Raw genomic sequence first — 19,651 nt, 5'->3', positions numbered from 1 at the left:
CCCCTTCCCGCCAGCCTTGGAAACTAGCATTCTACTTTCTGTTTCCAAGGGTTTGACTATTTCAGATATCTCATATAATTGAAATCATACGGTATTTGTCTTTTTGCAACTAAGTGATTTTACATAGCATCATGTTCTCAGGGTTCATCCATCTTTTGGCATATAACATGATTTCCTTCCTTTTTAAGAGTGAATAATACTCCATTGTACGTATATACCACGTTTTCTTTACCTACTCATCTGTTGATGGAAATTTAGATTGCGTCCACCTCTTGGCTACTGTGAATAAGGCTGCCAGGAACATGGGAGCACAGATCTGGGTCTATCATCTTACCTCTACCCACTCCATTTTTGAAATGACCATAGCCTAAAAACATACAGCTTCTCATTCCCTTCCACAGTATTATTACTATTCATTCAATCTATGCTTCTGACTGCTAAATATGTGGCAGGTATGGTGCTGGACTCTTGGTTTTGCTCTCAAGTTGCTCCTAATCTAATGGAGCGCAGTAAACACACTAATTAAAGCTCCGTGGAACTGTTCTGACAGAGGTTAAGGACCTAGTCCAGCTTGAGGAACAACTGAGGCAAGGCATCCTGGAGATGACACATGGGCAAAGTTCTGAAGGCTGAGGAGGCAGACATTATGAGAGACTGGGGAAGGACAGACATGGGAAGACACGAAGAGAAATTAGGCTGTTTTCAAAGAAGTACATTCAAAGTATTACTTTGGGGATCTTGGGTGTATCGCACATGGGCTTCATCCCCATGGTTGCAGATGCCATCCAGCAACATGCTGCCCCACCAGGCATGGTCCAGCTGATGCCACTTCAACTATGTGTCTGTACTGGTCTGTCAGCTGCTCAGCTAGGCAGCGCGGCAGTCCACCGCCCACGACAGCCTTGAGCACATGGGTTGCCTAAGTTTGGCCTGTGAGTTGGGACGCTTTAAACTCAGATATACCCTAGAGCAGGAAGCAGGAGTGGTGATATTTTTCAATTAAAAACATCATTCTTCCACCCTCAACTAATCAATCAGTGAAGGAACATGCCATGAGACAGCATAGAGAACGTGGGTAAGAAATATGAAGGCAATGCATCGTATCTGACAGGCAATAAAACTCATGACAAGGCTCCATGCTCGTGAACTCTCTCCCTTGGAAGTGAGGGGCTTATCACAGAGATGTAGCAGGTACAGTTGAAAAATGAAGTCAAACTTTTTCTGACAGACAGCTGAGTCTGATTTGGCTGATGAATTTGACAACGAAGACAAAACTGGTTTTGCCAGTTAGGTCATACAGTAGACATTTTCCACACATTAAACAAGATATAACAGCACTTCTAAGATTTTGATGAAAATATTAGCTAAAGCAGATAAAAAGTATTTTATCAAAAACTACTGTATTGGCAAAGGTGTACTGAAATAACAGCATTTTCATTTTCCTAACCAATTTTGAACATATTAGATTAAACAAGGTACCTCTGTGTGAAAGAATAACAGGTATATCCAATAATCAATTGGTAAGATTTGTGTTATATTATCAGTAACTGAGAAAGTAAATAACCAATGACTAGATTCATCCTTTTGTAAGTCAAGATGGTTTCTAATTCTTTGCTTTCAATAAATTAAAGGTGTATCCAACCCAGTTGTCAGCTAATTAGTAAATTAATTTTTGATGATACATCATTGTGATTTCTAGCATACAACTCAAGTTTCAAAAAAATTACATAACATTACTATACTAAATTTCTTCCTTTCTTTTTTATTTATTTATGTAAACAAGGATTTATGGGACTTAAATTTATAAAAACAAAAAATAGAAATAGAATCGAGCACTATCATTTTGTCAACAAATACATCTATGCTTATGTGAACACTCAGGAAAGGGAAGCCTCATCCATCTCATTAAGTGAGGCATTTCTAATAAACTTGTGTTTTTTTGATTAATAATTAATTACAAAAATGTATAATGCATTTATTTTGTTGTGTACTCAATTACTATAACTCAACGTATTGAAATAAACACTCGTTAATACTCAGATGCTACACACAGCCTTCATACATAAATGCTACATATACAAATGTTACATATATTCTGTGTAAATTAACTTGAAAAGAGCAAAAATATGCATAGTTTTATGATCAAAGTAAATTGAAAAGTTTTTAATTTCAATTTTTATATCTTTTTTTTGTTCTAGAAAAATATGCTAATCAAATAAAAAGAACTGCAAGCATTCAGTATGTTAGAATAAAACTACATGGGGCCGGACCTGCAGCTCAGGTGGTTGGAGCACCAAGATCCTAACACCAAGGCCACAGGTTCCATTCCCACATGGGCCAGGGAGCTGCGCCCTCTACAGCTAAGATGGTGAACAACAGCTCTCCCTGGAGCTGGGCTGCCCTGAGCAGCCAGAGGTTGGCGTGGGCTGCCGTGTGCTGCCACCGGCTACTGTGTGCTGCCATGAGTGGCCAGTGGCCAGAGTGAGCTGCTGCTGTGAGCTGGTGACCTGCGACCGACTGCCTCAGCTGAAGGGGAGGGAGGTAGTGCAAGGCTCCTAATACCAGCATGGGCCAAGGAGCTGTATCCTACACAACTAGACTGAGAAACAACGGCTTGAATCGGCGTGGGGAGTGGGGAGAGGCAGAAGAAAGGAGAGAAAAACAAAAAAAGAATAAAATTATGTGGGGCAAGTGTAAAAGAAACACAAGTTCCAGGAGAAAAAGGAATGATTTTAAATTTTTGTTAAAGAAAAGCATTCTTTAAATAACTGATGAAAGCATATTGTTAAGGTATTCAGATTCCACTAGCTACATTTTAAAAAGTGATGTAACCTTTTTATTTTTAAATGTTAATTTTATAATTCTCTGGAATTTATATCCCCTTCAACTATAAATAGTATTTTTCTTCCCCTTTTCTTTCCCTTTTAGAATAGTTGATTCACATTAAATATATATAGCACTTTATAAGACTCCATGTTATATAAATTGCTTATTTCTTATAGTTCACTTAATAAATTGAGTTATGATAGTTTAGTATACAATTGAGCAACATAATAAATGCATTATAGATCAACATAGTAAATGCATAATTTTTGATAAGCTTAAAAACTTCGGATGAAAAGCTTTAGTTGTCAACAAAAAAAAGTGTGAGGAAATTCACAATGTTTCACAATTATTTGGTCCAAATACCTATTATCAAATGTACAGCTTTTCATGATTTGACTCCTATGTTTCCAGCTTTATCTTCCAGGTTCCAGGCACTTCAAGCCCCAAAATCAAAGAACTACTCATTGTCATAATTTTGTGCTTTGGCTTAGTTTCCCAAAAGGATCAAAATCCTATTAGATGCCTTTGATAAGAGAGAGCTCAGGTCCCCATTGCATATTAGCGTATTAAAGGTTTGGAAATGTCCTAAATAAGGAAACTGTTTAAGTCTGTTTATCCCAGTGTCTCCTAAATTTGTTCAACTCTTTTTAATATGGCACTTGAAATCAGTGTTCCATTGAACACCCTTTGGGAAGAGCATCTGGCAAAATATTAAGACTCATTTAAAAGCCAAATCTTTAAAGCTTTCCAAACCTCACCCAAAGAGGCATCCTTTCCCCAATATTCCCACAGGCTTTGAAACCCCCAACATGGCTTTGAAATTACCTATTTACTACATACTTCCCATTAGGCTGCCTGACATAGACCCTGTGACACCACAATTCCTGGCTCCCAGTAGGAGCTCAACGTTCATTGAGCAACTGAAAGCAACTGAAAGCTGGAAGTGAAGGAAAGGAGTGTGGAACTCCCAGGTTTCCACTTTGGTTGAACGTGCTAGGGAAAACATTCCAAAGGAATATAAGATTGGCAGGAAAAGGGGAGAGTCCATTTTGGACATGTGGAAACTCAAAATGGAAATGTCTAGTAGACATTTGGAAATATGGATCTGAACCTCTGTAGAATCTAGAAATTTGGAGAATCTTACAGGTGATAGACAATGTATGAAAGTCAATGACATTACAAAGTAGAGGATGGAAAACATAACTATTTAAAAAGTGAGCAGTTTCTCAAGCCAAAAAAACGCAAAATTCCCCTCAACACTCCCCTTCCCTCTTGCCCCCATCTACTCCATCTAGCCTGTCACCAAACTTCTACCTCTACCATCAGGAGCTGCCCAGAATCCATCTCGTCCTCTTCATTTCCTCTACTACACCAGCCCCAGCCTGCACCACTGCAAAAACCTTAACTGCATCCACTCTTACCCACACCAATCCTATCCAGCACTAGAATGGGCTTTAAAAAATAAGTCACATCACGTCATGTTTCTGCTTAAAATCCTGCTATTGCTTCCCACTGCACTCGATCTGATCCTTGCTCACCCACCTCTCATACCACCTGCCTACCGGCCACACTGACCGCCTTTCTTTTCTTCATGCAAGCTCAGAAGGTTCCTGCCTCAGAGACTTTGTGCTGGTGGTTCTAACTGGAATGTTCTTTCTTGAGACTTTTGGCTAACGGATAACCCTCCTGTCATTCAGGCCCAAATTAAGACAAAGCGTCTAATCTAAAGCTGCAACTATAAATCGCTCAGTATCACACTACTCTTAATTTTTCTTAGGATTTATTATAATTTAAAACTAATTTTTATTATTTCTTTGTTTTACAGAAGGAAGATTTATTCAAGCAAGAGAAGGGTTGGTTGGGCAGAGTCTTCTGGAAATTCTAAAATTAATTTTTAAAATTATCGATGAGATAATTTTCTCTATGAAAGCAGTTTTAATTTGTCCTGTTCACTGCTGTATTTCTAGTGCCTAAAATACGTTCTGGCCCACAGTAGGCACTCAAAATATTTGTTGTATGATTGTTGTATGAATTAATATGAGAAAGCAGGAAAGAGACTGAGAAAAAAAAGTCAAAAAGCTGGAAAGAAAATCAGAAGAGAGTAAAGGCCCAGAGAAGAGTCTTAAGAAGGAGGAAGTCAAGAAGAATGATGACTAAGAAGCCACTAAATTTGGCAATTCCATCTTTGGTGTCCTTTCAGGGGGCAAAGTAGGAAAAGTAGAAGAGGTAGAAGGCAGATTACAATGGGCTGAGTAAATGGGAAGTTCAAGGAAAGGGCAAAGGGAAGGAAGAAGACGGAATGCTAGTTTGAGGGTGAGAAAAGACAAAAGAAGGGAATATCTGCTTGTGCTTTCAAGCTGAAGGGAAGGATGCTGTGGGAAACCGGATACTGACAATAAAAAAGGAAAGAGGGTGCTAGGACAAGGTCCCAGATGTTATAGGAAGAAATGGGATCCTAAAGCCACATTAGTCATCTTTTCTCTAAAACTATGATTACAGCACAATGTCTGTTTTATGTTCAGAAATATCTACTCCCTAGAAATAATGTATTTGAATAATTCTTACATGATTTCGGTCCACAAAATCATTATTAAAAACGTGCACATACTTCTTAACTCTTAGAAGGTATACACTGGGGTATTTGGAAGTAGAGAGCAATGAGATGTGCACTGTCCTCTCAGGTGGTTCAGAGAACAACAGTTTTAGAGAGGGAGAGAGGGTATGTGCAAATGATAAAGTAAACGGGGCACACTGGGGACAGTGGGTAGAATCTAACATGTTCTTTATACTATTTGTGTAGTTTTTGTTTTAAATTATGTATAAATAAAAGTTAAAGAGATAGAGGAAGAAATTTTGCACACCTAAGCTAAGCAAGGAAGGCAATTTCCATGAAACTGGAAATTTGGCATTTTTCTGTCAAATTTCTACTTTTAGACTATCAAGCAGCACAAAATAATAACGGTGGATAAAGGGACGAGTCATAAACCTTTTCAGCATTTTACTAAAAGAAAAAAGTTCAAGCTATTGTAAAAGACTATTTTCATTGCAGAATACATGTATAAAGTGTGTGTGGGGGTAATTCTCTATAATCTAGTGTTCCTAATAAAAAGTCAACCATAATTGTCATTAGAAAACTACTATTTGGTTTCTAAAGAGCACACACAGCATGAAGAAAACCTAGTGAGGTCATTCCTTGACAACTAGATAGAGTCTGAAGCACTGTTTCTGATCCATCTTTAACAGAGTAAGCAGATAGTGGTTAAGATTTTGCTGCGGTGGGACATCCTAAAAGGAAAAAACCTAAAGGTGAACTCTATTAGTTAATTTGATCCCTTTTCAAAAAGCTGCACAAATGGTTTGTTAATGGTAACTGTAGGTATGAGACAGCCACCTAACAGTACTACAGTACTTTTGGGGGGAAAAAGAAGAAATAATATTCCGTACGTTATTCTACATATATAGAGATTTGATATATTTCTATATTTGTATCAAACATATATAGAATTGTCAAAAATAACAATGACCGTCCCTCTCCCTGTGCAAGCTGTGCCCTCTCTCCAAGTCATATCCTACCCAGGCAAGGTCTCTCCCCCCTTGTGAGGTGACGGAGCCACTAAAATGGAAAATGTCACTGTTTTCTTAGTGACATTGATCTTCCATTCCTGCGATCCCATTCCAAGGCCGAAGAGCATAGCTAGAATCACCTGGAAAGTGAAGTGAAAAGGGGTCCTCTTCCTGGTAGGGAGACAGAAGAGCACTTCCACTCTCAAGTTGAAACTCATGAAATCCATGCATCAAGATTTAATGTGATAAGACATCAATGTAACTCGACACATCTAATCAGACTGACACCCAAAGGAATAACCAACAAGCCAGATTCCAGTTCTAACACACTCAAAATTAATTTCTCTTCAAACAACATACCTAATGTCTCCATTAATTCAGGACTAAAAATACCATAGAGGGTCTAAACTCCTACTCTCTTTAAAGAAACTGAATCACTACTAATATGCTTTCTAGAGGGAGTTCAAGGCAACTGTGTGTGTGTAAAACGAAGATTTTTATGAGCTTTCTTTACTTAACCTGGAATGACCACCCACTACTCTTGAAGTCCTTCCTTAAAACAAGTTGTTATAAAGGTGTCATGAAGTTAAGCCATTTTGCTTTTAAGGTTGGTGCATAAGACGATAAATTACGGAACAAAGTACTGCCAAGTTTAATAGCAATCATTCAACAAACACATGCCGAGAGCCTAAGAAGCGCACGGAACTGAGCCAAACCTCTCCCTGCCTCCCAGGGTTTACAGTCTAGTTGGCAAGACATGACCAAAGTAGTATGTGACTACGTGCTAAAAATAAACAGCCAAGACAATACGTTTCCTAAATGTTTTGGCAACGTTGATTCTGACTGCTATGGGCTAGTGTGGTCAGAAATCAGCTTTGGAGAAGAGGAGGATGAGCGGGGCCTGAAGGATGGCAGGGTTGGAGAGGTGCGCAGGAGGGTACCGCAGGCCGCCTTTCCATTCGTGAAAACATTTTCACATCCACAATAATTTCTTTTGAGTCTTATAAGAATCACGGAGGATAAGAAGCTGCACATCTCTGCAGTTTGCAGGTGAGAAAAGCGAGGAGCACAGCCCGTGGGAGCTGTAGGCAACGCGACGTCCAGCAGCGCAGGCGACGGCCGCTCTCCGTGGGCGCCCAGCGCTCGGAGGAGGCCGAAGGCTGGTCGGGGGGGGCACTGCCGGGGGGCCCAAGTGACAGGCAGTAAAGGCGTGCGTTTAGAAACACACGGAACAGATTCGGTGGGGAACATTTGTTTAAACTTAAAATTACCAAGAAAACAACAACAACAACACTTTTGTCTCCCTTTTACAAATCAGTTTCGGGGAGGAAAACCTCCCTGAAATAATTCACCAGCAACCCCTGTAACATTACCAGACATTTTAAAGCGGCTTATAAACTAAAACTGGAACTGTCCATAGCAGCGCTGTGACCACAGCCCACACATTTCAGGGCAGCCCGGGCAAGGAATGCTCCAATGCAACCGGACCGCGGTGCTACGCCGTTCCTACGGTTTCCAAAGCGTTCTGGATTTTCCCACTCAGCAGTTTATCTGGTCGACGGAAGGACAGCTGGTTTCCATGCGTAAGTCCGGTCCCAGCAAAGAGCAAGGATCCCACAGACGTTCGCGAAAGGACGAGGCCACCGCGCGGCCAGCGCGCTCACGCAGCCCTCAGACTCCCCGCACCCGCCTGAAGCAAACCTGTCGGCTGCGTCCGCCGGCCTCCCCAGCGACGCCGGACTGTCAAGTCCCCACGCTCCCGTCCCCACAGTGACGCCAGTGTCGTTTCCCGCAGGTGACCACCGCTCCGTCCCCGCCAGGGCAGCCCCTCCGACCCAGGCCCGGGAGCGCAGGCCCCGGGCGTCCCGGGCGTCCCGGCCGCGGCCGGACACGCTCCCCGCGCCCTACTCACCGCGACGGGGCGGCCGTGCTCGGGGCCGTCGGCGGCGTCGTGGCGCGGGGTCGCGGCGGGCGGCGGGGCGGCGGCGGCGGCCGGGGCGGGCGGTGGCCGGTGCTTGCCGGCGCGCTTGGCCTTGGCCTGGATGCAGCGCTGGTGCAGGGCGAAGGTGTGCTGGCGCTCGAGCTCCAGGCGCTCGGGCGACACGGCCTCGTAGCGGGCCTCGCAGGTGCTGTGGTGGCGCCGGCACAGCTCGATGCGCCGGCGGAGGCGCTCCATGACCGCGCTGTGCCGCGGCAGCGCGAACTCCGCCATGGGGCAGGTGGGCAGCACCATGGGCCGCGGGCAGCACGGGCCGGGCCCGGGGCGGGCCTCCCGGGCCGGCGGGCACTGCGGGATCCGCTCACCGCCGGCGGCCGGCCGCCTCACGGCCGCGCCATGGCCCCGCGGGCTGCGGAGCGGGCTCGCGCGCGGCAGCGAGTCTTCCTCCGGCCCCGCTCGGCCCGACCGCGGCCGGCGCTCGCTGCCCACCTCAGGCCTCGGCCTGGCCCCGCCGCCCCGGGCCCATTGTTTTCCGCGCCGCCTCCGCCGCCATCTTAAAATTGTTTTCAGAGCTCTCGGAAGAGGGCGGGGCCCCGGCAGGCGACCCCGGCGTCACTGCTGATGAACAGGAACTGCGACCAATCGGAGGAGAAGGAGCGGGCCGCCCGAGGGGTGGGGGCGGGCACACCCGAGCCGCAGAGGGGCTCCCCGGCGGAGTTTAAAAGGAACCCTCCAGTGAGAGGCGGGCCTCAGGCCTGGGCACGCAGCTCGGAGCCACTGACCCCGGCCTGAGCGCCGCCCCCGCCGCGGGCCCTTCCGGGTCCGCCGTGGAGAGCCGGGCAGCAGGCGCCGGGGAGCTGGCCCGACCCAGGCGCCGCCCGGCTCCGCAGCTCGTCATCCTTCTCCTCGCAGCCGTTCTGAATTCGGCTTTCGTAAACTCGAAAGCGGCCACGCGTTTTCAGTATCAGCTGTTTCTCTTCGACCTCATTCCTCACATCCAGCCTCATAATTGGCCAGAACTGTCCACGATGAGCTGGAAAAGGTTACCCCTTGCACCATTCTGAACCGTTGAGACTGTCAATGTCCACTTCATATAAAAATTGGAACACATTTCTCAAGCTCAGCTACTGCTTACAAAAAAAAAAAAATAGCCCCAGCATATGAGGCGAGTGCGCAAGTCTCATCTAACCAGTCTAACTACAAGCCTTACACTTAAAAGACTGTGTTAGGCAAAACCCAGTCACTCAACCAAATCCAACCAAAGGCACTCGGGCGCCAGTATTATAACTCCGTAGCCGGCAGAGGAGGAGGGAGCCTGGGAAAACACACCTGGAGCAATGAGCGGGCAATAAAACCCGATGCTCTGTGGTGAGCCAAGCGCTATTAGGAACCCGGACTGCTAAAAAAGATAAACGGGGTCTGAACCCTCAACAGTTCAAACATTTGTTACAGCAACTTTTTACAAGGGCCCACGAAAATATTTTAAAATCAGGGGAAAAAGTCCTCATTCATAGTATTTTTTATACAAATGCAGTAAAAAAGTACAAGTGGCCCACCGAGGTGCAAGTGCCTGGGGCTTACAGATGACACACGGTGGTCCTGCTTCTTACCAGTCTTCAAACAAATTTTACACCAGAATTAAATGATTTCTTTCCTAATAGGAAATAGTAACTAGGAGCACTGAGTTTTGTGTACTTCAGTAAGCCATCCAAGTCTAATAATAGTACACTAAAAAGTATTGTCCTTTCAGAAACCTCCCTGAAATATGTAAGAATATGTAAAACATGAAATCTGATTCTGAACAAAGATTTATTTTCTAATACAAATTTAAAAATTAAGTTGTTCTCACAAATCTTAAAGAATATTATCTACAAATTACCCTCCCTTTCTGAGCTAGTATCCTAATGATACAACAGAAACTATTGAACCCCAATCCAGCAGGAAAAGGAGGCAAAACCTACAGTGAACTGATTGGATCCAGTACAGCTCGCTTTCCATATCAGAGGGTTGCCATGTACTCAAATTCAGCTAACCACCAAGGATCAAAACTAGGGAAAACAAGCTATATTGTTGCTGACACCTGTTCTATGTAGTTAGGCCTAAGACTGTGGCTGGTTGCACCTGTACTAAACATGCACAGACTTTTTTTGAGTCATTATTCCCTAAACAACAGAGTATAACTATTTAAATAGCATTTACACTGTATTAGGTATTATAACATAAAGATGATTTAAAATATATAGGAGGATGTGTGTAGGTTATATGCAAGTACTACACAATTTTATAGAAGGGACTTGGGTATCCTTGGATTTTGGTATCTGTAGGGGTCCTGGAACCAATCCCCCTCAGATACCACTGCCCGTAACAGTTTCTGAATGTTAGCAAACTCTCACATAGTGGCCAAATAAAGTAAGATTAACCCACTTTGAAACAGTAAAACACGCGACTGGAAGGTTACTATGAAAAAGTTCAGTCAAAAGTATATGCTTAACACAGGGCTTTAATGTAATACCATTTAGTAACGTGACAATTTGAGAAAAGTGGCAAGTATTTTGTGGACAGGAGAAACTGAGGAACACATCTGATGGAGTGGGCATTTCACAACAATGGGACAGATAACCAGCATGTAAAATCATAATGTAAGTGCCTTTTAAAGAGAACTGAAAACTGCTGCTGGTCATTCATTAATGTGTCAGACATTTAATCAGGAGGCTGTACTTTCAACAAAAAGAGCAAAAAAGTGAACCAAGACTTGTTTTTGACAAACTTTGCTAAACAACCCTGGCAGGCAAATGAACACGTTAGTGATTTACACTCGTCATTCCAAAGCTCAATTGGAAGAAATCAAGTGAGGAAATTGAATTATCAACAGAGTGAAGATGGCCGATTTCTGGAAATGCAACGATCCCACACATTTGCTCCAAGGAGAAACCTTCAGACATATTTTCAGGTCTTGCTAAGTAACTGTTTATTTGTACTCAATACATTTGGGAAAGTCTGCTACATAGCTAAGGTCACTGTGACCACAGAACAACAGATGAAAAGAATAAAGCACTGAACAGCAAGAAAAACACATCCCACCCTCATAAAAATTTAAGTGAACGAGTAAAAAATTGAAGATAAACAAAATAAACAGATACAGCCTTCATCTTTTACAAATATACTTCCTCCCCAATATCTCCCCAATATAAACACTCTGGAGTGTTTATATATTCAGTGCAAGGAACAGTATCATCGGTACATTTGAAACACCTCTCAAGAAAGGATAAAGCTAAGAGATCTAATTCTGAATATACTTCAATGTGGTGTAATATTATTACACCACAGTGATGGGGGAGAGGCTCTGATAGCACCCATCTGCATTCCATATGAAAAAACAAACCTAACATCACTTTTTAAAAAACTCTACAAGCCACATACTAAAAAAAAAATTTCTTTTTAACAGGACTGTTTTGTCATGTAATTTAAGACGCAACTGTTACATGAACGGCAAATGAAAAAAAAAAGTTTAGCAGCTACACAAATCAGGTAACTCATGCTCTATGTCGCTCCTCCCATCAATACTTTTAGCCTGTGTTCAATTACAGTCAATTCTGAATTGGCTCGCCTCTGGATTTGACGCCCCTTAGGCGTCCTTTTTTTTTACACAGAGTAAAAGAAATGGATAAAAGTGAAAGATTGTATACTATCCTGCACTTTGACCCTGGAAAGGTGTGGGCCTGCTTTAAAAAGCAAGAAGAAACATACAGGCAATCACAATAAAGCTTAACACTATGCAGAGCTTATAATTATTTTCAGCAATGGACTGCAAGCTGCGCTGTGAAGAAATGCATAGCAGGAGAAAGCTGGAAGTTTGGGGAAAAGGGAAGGAAAACAGTGTCGACACAGTGGACGATGTGATGGAAACATCTGCATCTATTCTGGATCTCACATGTCCTGGTAGCAGTCCTTAAAAAGCCATCGGCTCGAGAAGGCCGGAGCCCAGACACTGCCAAGGTGGAACACGAGGTCCGAGTGCCACATTAGGCCACCTCCTCCACTAACTGCAAAGCTGTCCGGGAACTGAGCTGTTCCAAGGGCAACAGAACACACACACACTTAAGGTCTAACCAACATCAAGTGAAAAGATTTTTTTCTTTTTATGTCTATTTTTAATACAATTTAAACAGAACCTTTATATAAATTTGGGCTTCCGTCCAATCCCTCTCCTCAATTTCCTTAGGAGGAATTGAGTCATGGAAGCAAGCAACACAAAATTATAACCACAAGAGACTGCACTTTAAACATGATTATCAATTTTAAGGGACAGAGACACTTGAATGATTTGTAATACCAAACTTAAAGGAAATGGGTTACGAAAACTGCAATTCATCCCTCTAGCATTTCTACAGATTGGTGTTATTTCTGCAGGGACAGATTAATATATTAAATTAAGCCAAGATTTTGAAGTCTGGCAAAGTTCTATGACTCTATTTTAAAAAACAAAGATGTTTAAAAACAAAACAAAACGAGTTAGTTGCTTCATGTTACATTTCACAACCATTATGCTAAATGCTTTCTTTCTATAGACACAGGGTCCTTTATGTCACAACTGCACTTATTTACTGCTAGATGTTTAAAGTTACACGGGCTAGTGTTTGACTGGAACCTGTTGAAGGTGACGTCTGGAGGTTTTCTGAGTTTCAACCTAAGGTGTGTCAAGTCCTCTCCTAGGACCACACTTGCAGGGGAAGGGGAGGGAGGAAATCACAGATCAAGTTCTTAAGATAGTTTCACTCTCTTCGCGGTTTTCTGTTTCTTGGTGATCTGTTCAAAATTTCATCTTCCTGTTGGTTGAAAAAAAACAAGAAATTCACTAGGATTAGCATTAAAAGAATCAGACACCATGCCTTCACATGTTATCTTGTTTAATCCTAAATAATCTACTGGCCTGTGGGCACATGAGCCCCATTTAGGGGCTGAGAAAGCTGGGTTTCACGGAGACCGAAGCCTATCCAAGCTGAGTCCCACAGAATACTCAAGACTACAAGCCCAGGGTTTTTGTGTATTCTACACAGTGACTTCTTAGTGGGAGGAAGCCTGGGAATTTATAAAAAGGCATGTGAGACGGGACCTACCTGAAAGAACTCTACTTTCTAGTTGAGTCAGAATATATCCATTGAAAATATAAACAGCATTGACCTTCATCAATAGGAGGGCCGAGCTGTGGGCGCTGTAAGTGGACACTGGGTAGTTCTCCAGGAAGAAACAGAATGGAACTGAGAAGTGCTTGGAAAAGGCACCTGGTTGGAAAGGTGTGGACTACTCTCTTTCCCTCATACCTGATAACCAATCCACCAGAAAATCCAGATCCAGAAGCCCCGAGTTCTCACACCCTCCTTGCCTATTACTCTGCTCAGAACCACCATATCTAGCTTGGATTATCACAGCAGCTTCCTAACTAGTCTCCCTGATTCTCCCTGCTCTGTAGAAAACATAGCAGCTAGAGTAATCAGACTGGGTCACTCCCATTTCACTAAGAGGAAAAGCCAAGCCCGTTCAAAGCCTAATTAGAGACCTAATTAGGTGAGGACCTAACCTGGAACCGTTCCCATACCCCGCTTTTCTCTGCTTACTCTGTCGGCCATATTGGTCTTCCCGACGACCACTTCAGGTCCTTGTACTGGCTGTTCTCTCTGCCAGGAATGCTCTTCCCATGGACATCTCCATGGAAAAGTCCTTGATCTCTTTCAAATCTTCGCTCAAATGTCACCTCTTCAACAAGGCCTACCGTCTTTAACACTGCAGCCTACCCCACCTCCAGCACTTTAAATACCTTTTCCTGGCCTACTTTTATTTTTCATGGCCTATTGCTTTTTAACATACTGTTCACTTACTTCCTTATGTCTACTGCTTAGTGTTTCCTCCCACTAGAATTTAAGCTCCCCAAAGGCAGGGTATCTTTGTCTTGTTCACTGATGATGCTCGGCACATAACGAGCACTCCAAGAGCAACAGGGACAAAAATTTTAGAATGCAATGATTTGTGCAAGAAATACTTTTTGAGGGCAGTGAGGAGAGGTGGCTGAAGAGACAGAACGGTAAAATAAAACAGTTGCCATCTTAGAAAGCATTTTATTAGTTTTCCCCTATAATCTTCTATTTATTCTAAAAATCATTTTCAGGGGCAGGCCCGGTGGCTCAGGCAGTTAGAGCTCCCTGCTCCTAACTCCAAAGGCTGCCGATTCAATTCCCACATGGGCCACTGGGCTCTCAACCACAAGGTTGCTGGTTCAATTCCTCGAGTCCCGCAAGGGATGGTGGGCTCCACCCCCTGCAACTAAGATTGAACACGGCACCTTGAGCTGAGCTGCCACTGAGCTCCCGGATGGCTCCGTTGGTTGGAGCACGATCTCTCAACCACAAGGTTTCCAGTTCAATTCCTCGACTCCCGCAAGGGATGGTGGGCTGTGCCCCCTGCAACTAGCAACGGCAACTGGACCTGGAGCTGAGCTGCGCCCTCTACAACAAAGACTGAAAGGACAACAACTTGAAGCCAAACAGCACCCTCCACAACTAAGATTGAAAGGACAACAACTTGACTTGGAAAAAAGTCCTGGAAGTACACACTGTTCCCCAATAAAGTCCTGTTCCTCTTCCCCAATAAAATCTTTAAAAAAAATAAATAAATCATTTTCAGCACAGAAAAAAAACTTGTGAGATTCAGATGTAATGTGAAGTTGTAACATGTTGATCTGTATTTCTAAGAATTTCACTTTTGCAAAACTGGCTATAACAGCATTTACAGCTACAGCTATTAAAATTACCCGATGAAAATACTCCCTCTACTTAATTGAACCTTAAAATAGGAAAGGTACCCCGTTCTGTTACCTCTGCTTTAGGTCGCCTATCTTCCTCCTCTTGACTGACAGAGCCTCCGTCTTCTTCAGCATCACTTTTTGGTTTCTCGTCTAAGACAGAAGTCAAACAACTGAGCAAAACCTTACACTTGTTTTCAGTAATTAGACAATTAGCATTAGGACGCACCTAAAACAACCTTTACAGTCAGTCGCTTAGAAGGATTTGAAACAACTTAGGTTGTGGGCTTACAGAAGATACTGTGGAGTCTACTTCTTACCAAGTTTCTCTTCCCCTTCTTCCTCCTCATCTCCCTTGTCCTTTTCCTCCTCCTTCTCTTCTTCCTCCTCCTTCACATCTGGCTGAGGAGCATCCGTCTTCTTGTACTCCGCAGGACTGGACTGCTTCTGAAATGTTCCCCAGAGGACAACAGTTTTGTCCCCACTGCTACGCAGCATGTTAGACAACAACTGAAGGCCTATGAGCCATGCTGTGTACCAGGCTGCAGACTGGGGCAGATACACAGAAGTGCGTAAGGTGGCCTTCCCGCCCTGGGAACTTTCTCTTGGGTGACAGTGTGGGGTTCAAGACAGAGGGAACAGTGCAAACAAAGGGGTCAGACAAACACGTGCAGGGGTAAACAGTCAAGATGACTGAGGCACAGACTTGCAGAATAGTGATGATGCTAAGGCTGGAAAAAGCACTTTGGGACCAAGTTACAAAGCATCTTGAGTGCAGCAAAGATGCAGCACTCAAGATGCAGGTGAAGCAACATCATTTAATAGAAATAGAGAGCCTAGACAAAATGTTCTTCTCTTTTCGATTGCATGTGACAAAGGCTGAACAAGAAAAACTAAAATAAGGCTGTACTACTCCCACATGTATTTTTTGGGGAAAAGCGTAGGGATGCTGAGGGAGGAATAGGTAATGAGAAATTAAGAATGAACTATAAAGTGTATAAATAGAAACATCTATGCCAGAGGAAAAGCTGGTTTGTGCCCAGATGGCTGGTTTTATACATAAGTATTTTTCTGTTGTTTCCCTCCCCACCCCAGAAAGCTGCTGCCAAATATTAAGAATAATATAGTTACTCTTAAATATTACTAGAAACAGAGGGCTACAAATCCCACTCCCGTCTGGGCACAGTCCATGGCCACTGAGAGTAGTGAATAAGTTTTCAGAAGCCAACACCAAACGGGGCCCCGTCACTACTGAGTTGCTACAAAGAAAATCTCAGGCAACAGATCTTAGTTATTTTTTTTAACATCATAAGAGTTCGTTCTAAAAGTGACTCAAAACCAAATCAAACCTCATACCTTTCCAGAACAGCAGAAGAGGATAACGAGAAACACAGGCAGCGCTACAGTCAAAATGTAGACCACCCAGAGCCAGGGACGCTCCTCCGCTGCCTCGAGCATCTGCCCCACTACACCTGGCTGAAAAACAAGACAGGGACCACCTTAAGTTCTGGCTTTTGACACCAATACAGGCTGCACCGGACTGCTGTTCGGTGACTGTGTAGAGCGACTCAAGCTCCATTCAAAGGGTTCAAGCCAAGATGTTCATACAGCATAAAACGGAAAGAAGAGAAAAGCCTCCATTTTCTTTTGTCTTTCTGATCAAGGTTGATTTTCCTTTCACAGGTGTAAAAGCCGGTTTCTTAATCACCAGCAAAAGGCTCTCTTAATTTCAGGGACCAGTATATAAAGAATTTTTTGATCTTAATGTCTCTAGGTCTTTAATTCACAGCTCAGTCATATGACCAACTGCTTAAAAATTCCGCATAGTAGAAAAAACAAGATTCAACATTTAAGAGTGCATTAAAATATACTCTGAATGGCAAATTTTGTTAAATATATTTTAACACAATAGTAATAAAAATTCCCTACATGAAACATAGATTCTAAAGCTACTGCATTAGATTAATGTAATCATGTCCTAAAACCAAATATTTTGTCTTTAGCAACCCAATATTTTGTCTTTAGCAGCCATAAGATTATTTTTTATGCCAATATACCCAAATAAGGGAAAAGACAAACCCTAGAAGATAGGTTTTCACAAAAGTAGCAACTAGTTACCTGTAATTACAAGTATAAATGCTCAAGAAACAGCCAGCACAAACCTCGGCAGCCCCATCGGCAGCTTTCTTCAGACCCCATCCATCACTGGCCCAGTCATCAACTACTCTTCGATCGCCACAAACGATAAAGTTGTCAAAAAAAATGTCCGAGGTCATGGACCACAGTTCCAAACCAACAGCACTAAAAGGAGTCATTTTGAAAGGTTCCAGATCTTCAAAGAAATCTGGATTTGGTATTTTCCGGGGTTTCCAGATTCCCTAGAGAAAAGTATTTTTAAAAATAATTCAGGTAAAAAAAAAAAATAATTCAGGTAATGATCAACACAATTTACAGTTAACCTAAATAAGAATTAAGATGAATTCTGCATGATAAATGAAGGTAAGTGCCAACTTTATGAAATTTAATTGAGTAACAGGAAGAAAACAATGTTTAAGCCCATATACTCTGCCTCTAAGATGTCTGGACTCCAAATGCTTTACATTTCTAGTAACATCCACCTTGATTCAAATCAACACCTCACTCTGCCTGGCACATGCCAACAGCCTCTATCTAGTCTTAGCAACTAGTTTCCTCGTAGTAGTGGGAGCATATGTGGGTATAGACTTCTTTAGTGGTGATTTAAAATGTACGTGGTCTTCAACAAGCAGTTTCATCTCTAGATAACTACCTAGAGCAACGGTCACCACGTGCCCCCAGACATGTACACAGATGATGACTGCACCAAGAGCTCAACAAGCAGAAAACGGCAACCCGCCTAAATGGCCATCAACAGAAGAGCCAAAGGGCAGTGTTTTTAAAGGGTAGTTTATAACCTTACTGTTTGACTGCACAATTAAAAAACACATTTTAAAACAGAAATGTATACACATGGCATATGCATAGACACAGACCTAAATCTTACATTTTGAAGTGTGACAAAGTGGAAATTAATGATGATAAATCATTTGACTAGGATGGAAACAGAAACGAGGCCAGGGTCTGAGTGATTACATATCCATAGTAAACATGAAGCTTTATAACATCACTACCTGTATTCTCATCATCTCATTTGAACCTCACAGTCTTTTTCCAGTTCAAGATACTGAGGTCAAGCAACGAGCGGACTGGTGGTTGGGAAACCGACTCCCAGTCCCCCTTCCACCCCACCACACAGATTGCCAATTTCCATCCTGTGGCTGCAGCACCCCACTACACGATAGCAGGGTGCCCAAACTGTAAGTCGGCCATTTTCTTTCTTTGCTTTTAAACATAGTTACAAAGCAATTACGAAAGCTCTTCTTTCCAGTTTCTAGGTTTATCTTTTCAACATTGAACACATTCATTTATGAAGTTTACTTTGTAATTCAATAGCTTGAAAATAGTGATCAACCTGGCGGCCTCACTGCAGAGAAAACCTCTATTTGAACACAAGCAGATCAATGAAGCACATCCAGGGCACACACCTGGTAGTTAGGATTGTCAATCATGGGGGGCTTCCATTTGCCCTTATAATTAGGGTTGTCAATCATAGGTCGCTGCCAGACACCACACCCAGGGGCCGACTCGCACTTAGGGTTGGCAATCTGAGGAGCCTCCCATTCTCCATCCATATCCTCATCCCTGTGGAGACATAAACCAATTACAAACGGGTTCTGTGATGCAGGATTGTGAACTGCCATCCCCAGCTCCCTGGAAGGCCTGTAAGAATGCTTTCAGTGTCATACTATGAACATCATCTTGTTTCTGCATTTCTAGTAACAAGGAGTTTTCACAACGTTAAAAGAGAGACATGAGGGGCGGCTGGATGGCTCGGTTGGAGCGCGAGCTCTGAACAACAGGGTTGCCGGTTCGAATCCCACATGGGCCAGTGAGCTGCGCCCTCCACGACTAGACTGAAGACAACGAGCTGCCAGAGGGGCGGCCAAATGACTCAGTTGGTTAGAGCGCGAGCTGTCAGAAACAAGGTCGCCAGCTCAATTCCCCCATGGGATGGTGAGTTGCGCCTCCTACAACTAAAGATTGAAAACGGCAACTGGACTTAGAGCTGAGCTGCACCCTCCAAAACTAGATTGAAGGACAATGACTTGGAGCTGATGGGCCCTGGAGAAGCACACTGTTCCCCAATATTCCCCAATAAAAAATTTTTTAAAAAGAGATATGAAAATATAATTAAATCTGTTGAGCTCTACACTTAAGTTTGGGCACCTGGCGGTACTTGAGTATAAACTGTTATGTCAATAAGGAGCCTGTCATTTATATAGCTGGCTAAAGCGCTCACCAATCTTCTGGCTTCTCCGCATCTGGGTCAGCTACGTACTCAGGCTCTTCATCCAACCAGCCGTCAGGCTTGGTGGCTTCTTCATCAGGAATCTTAGCAGGGGCATCTTCATCCCTTAAACACACAGGGAAACGCCAGTTACAACACT

The 19,651-nt window shown here is 43.2% G+C and overlaps 2 protein-coding genes across 2 annotated transcripts in view; both read right to left on the bottom strand.

Annotated features, from left to right (window-relative positions):
- Positions 1-8,836, bottom strand: part of MAML1 (mastermind like transcriptional coactivator 1) — a 39,539-nt gene extending 30,703 nt beyond the window's left edge. The window contains exon 1 of the mRNA XM_081034998.1: positions 8,303-8,836. Coding sequence (XP_080891124.1) covers positions 8,303-8,623 — 321 coding nt within the window. The 5' untranslated portion in view covers positions 8,624-8,836. The remainder of the gene's footprint in view (positions 1-8,302) is intronic.
- A 1,975-nt stretch (positions 8,837-10,811) lies between these two features.
- CANX (calnexin) overlaps positions 10,812-19,651 on the bottom strand; it is a 31,154-nt gene continuing 22,314 nt past the window's right edge. Inside the window, exons 9-15 of the mRNA XM_081035925.1 lie at positions 19,504-19,617; positions 18,689-18,845; positions 17,288-17,503; positions 16,482-16,601; positions 15,446-15,572; positions 15,199-15,278; positions 10,812-13,155 (exon numbers count right to left, since the gene is read on the bottom strand). Coding sequence (XP_080892051.1) covers positions 13,102-13,155; positions 15,199-15,278; positions 15,446-15,572; positions 16,482-16,601; positions 17,288-17,503; positions 18,689-18,845; positions 19,504-19,617 — 868 coding nt within the window. The 3' untranslated portion in view covers positions 10,812-13,101. The remainder of the gene's footprint in view (positions 13,156-15,198; positions 15,279-15,445; positions 15,573-16,481; positions 16,602-17,287; positions 17,504-18,688; positions 18,846-19,503; positions 19,618-19,651) is intronic.

The sequence above is a fragment of the Rhinolophus hipposideros genome, assembly GCF_964194185.1.
Source record: "Rhinolophus hipposideros genome assembly, chromosome: 23".
Taxonomy (NCBI): Eukaryota; Metazoa; Chordata; class Mammalia; order Chiroptera; family Rhinolophidae; genus Rhinolophus; species Rhinolophus hipposideros.
The sequence above is the reverse complement of the archived record's forward strand: the minus strand, read 5'-3'. Positions and strand labels throughout refer to the sequence as shown.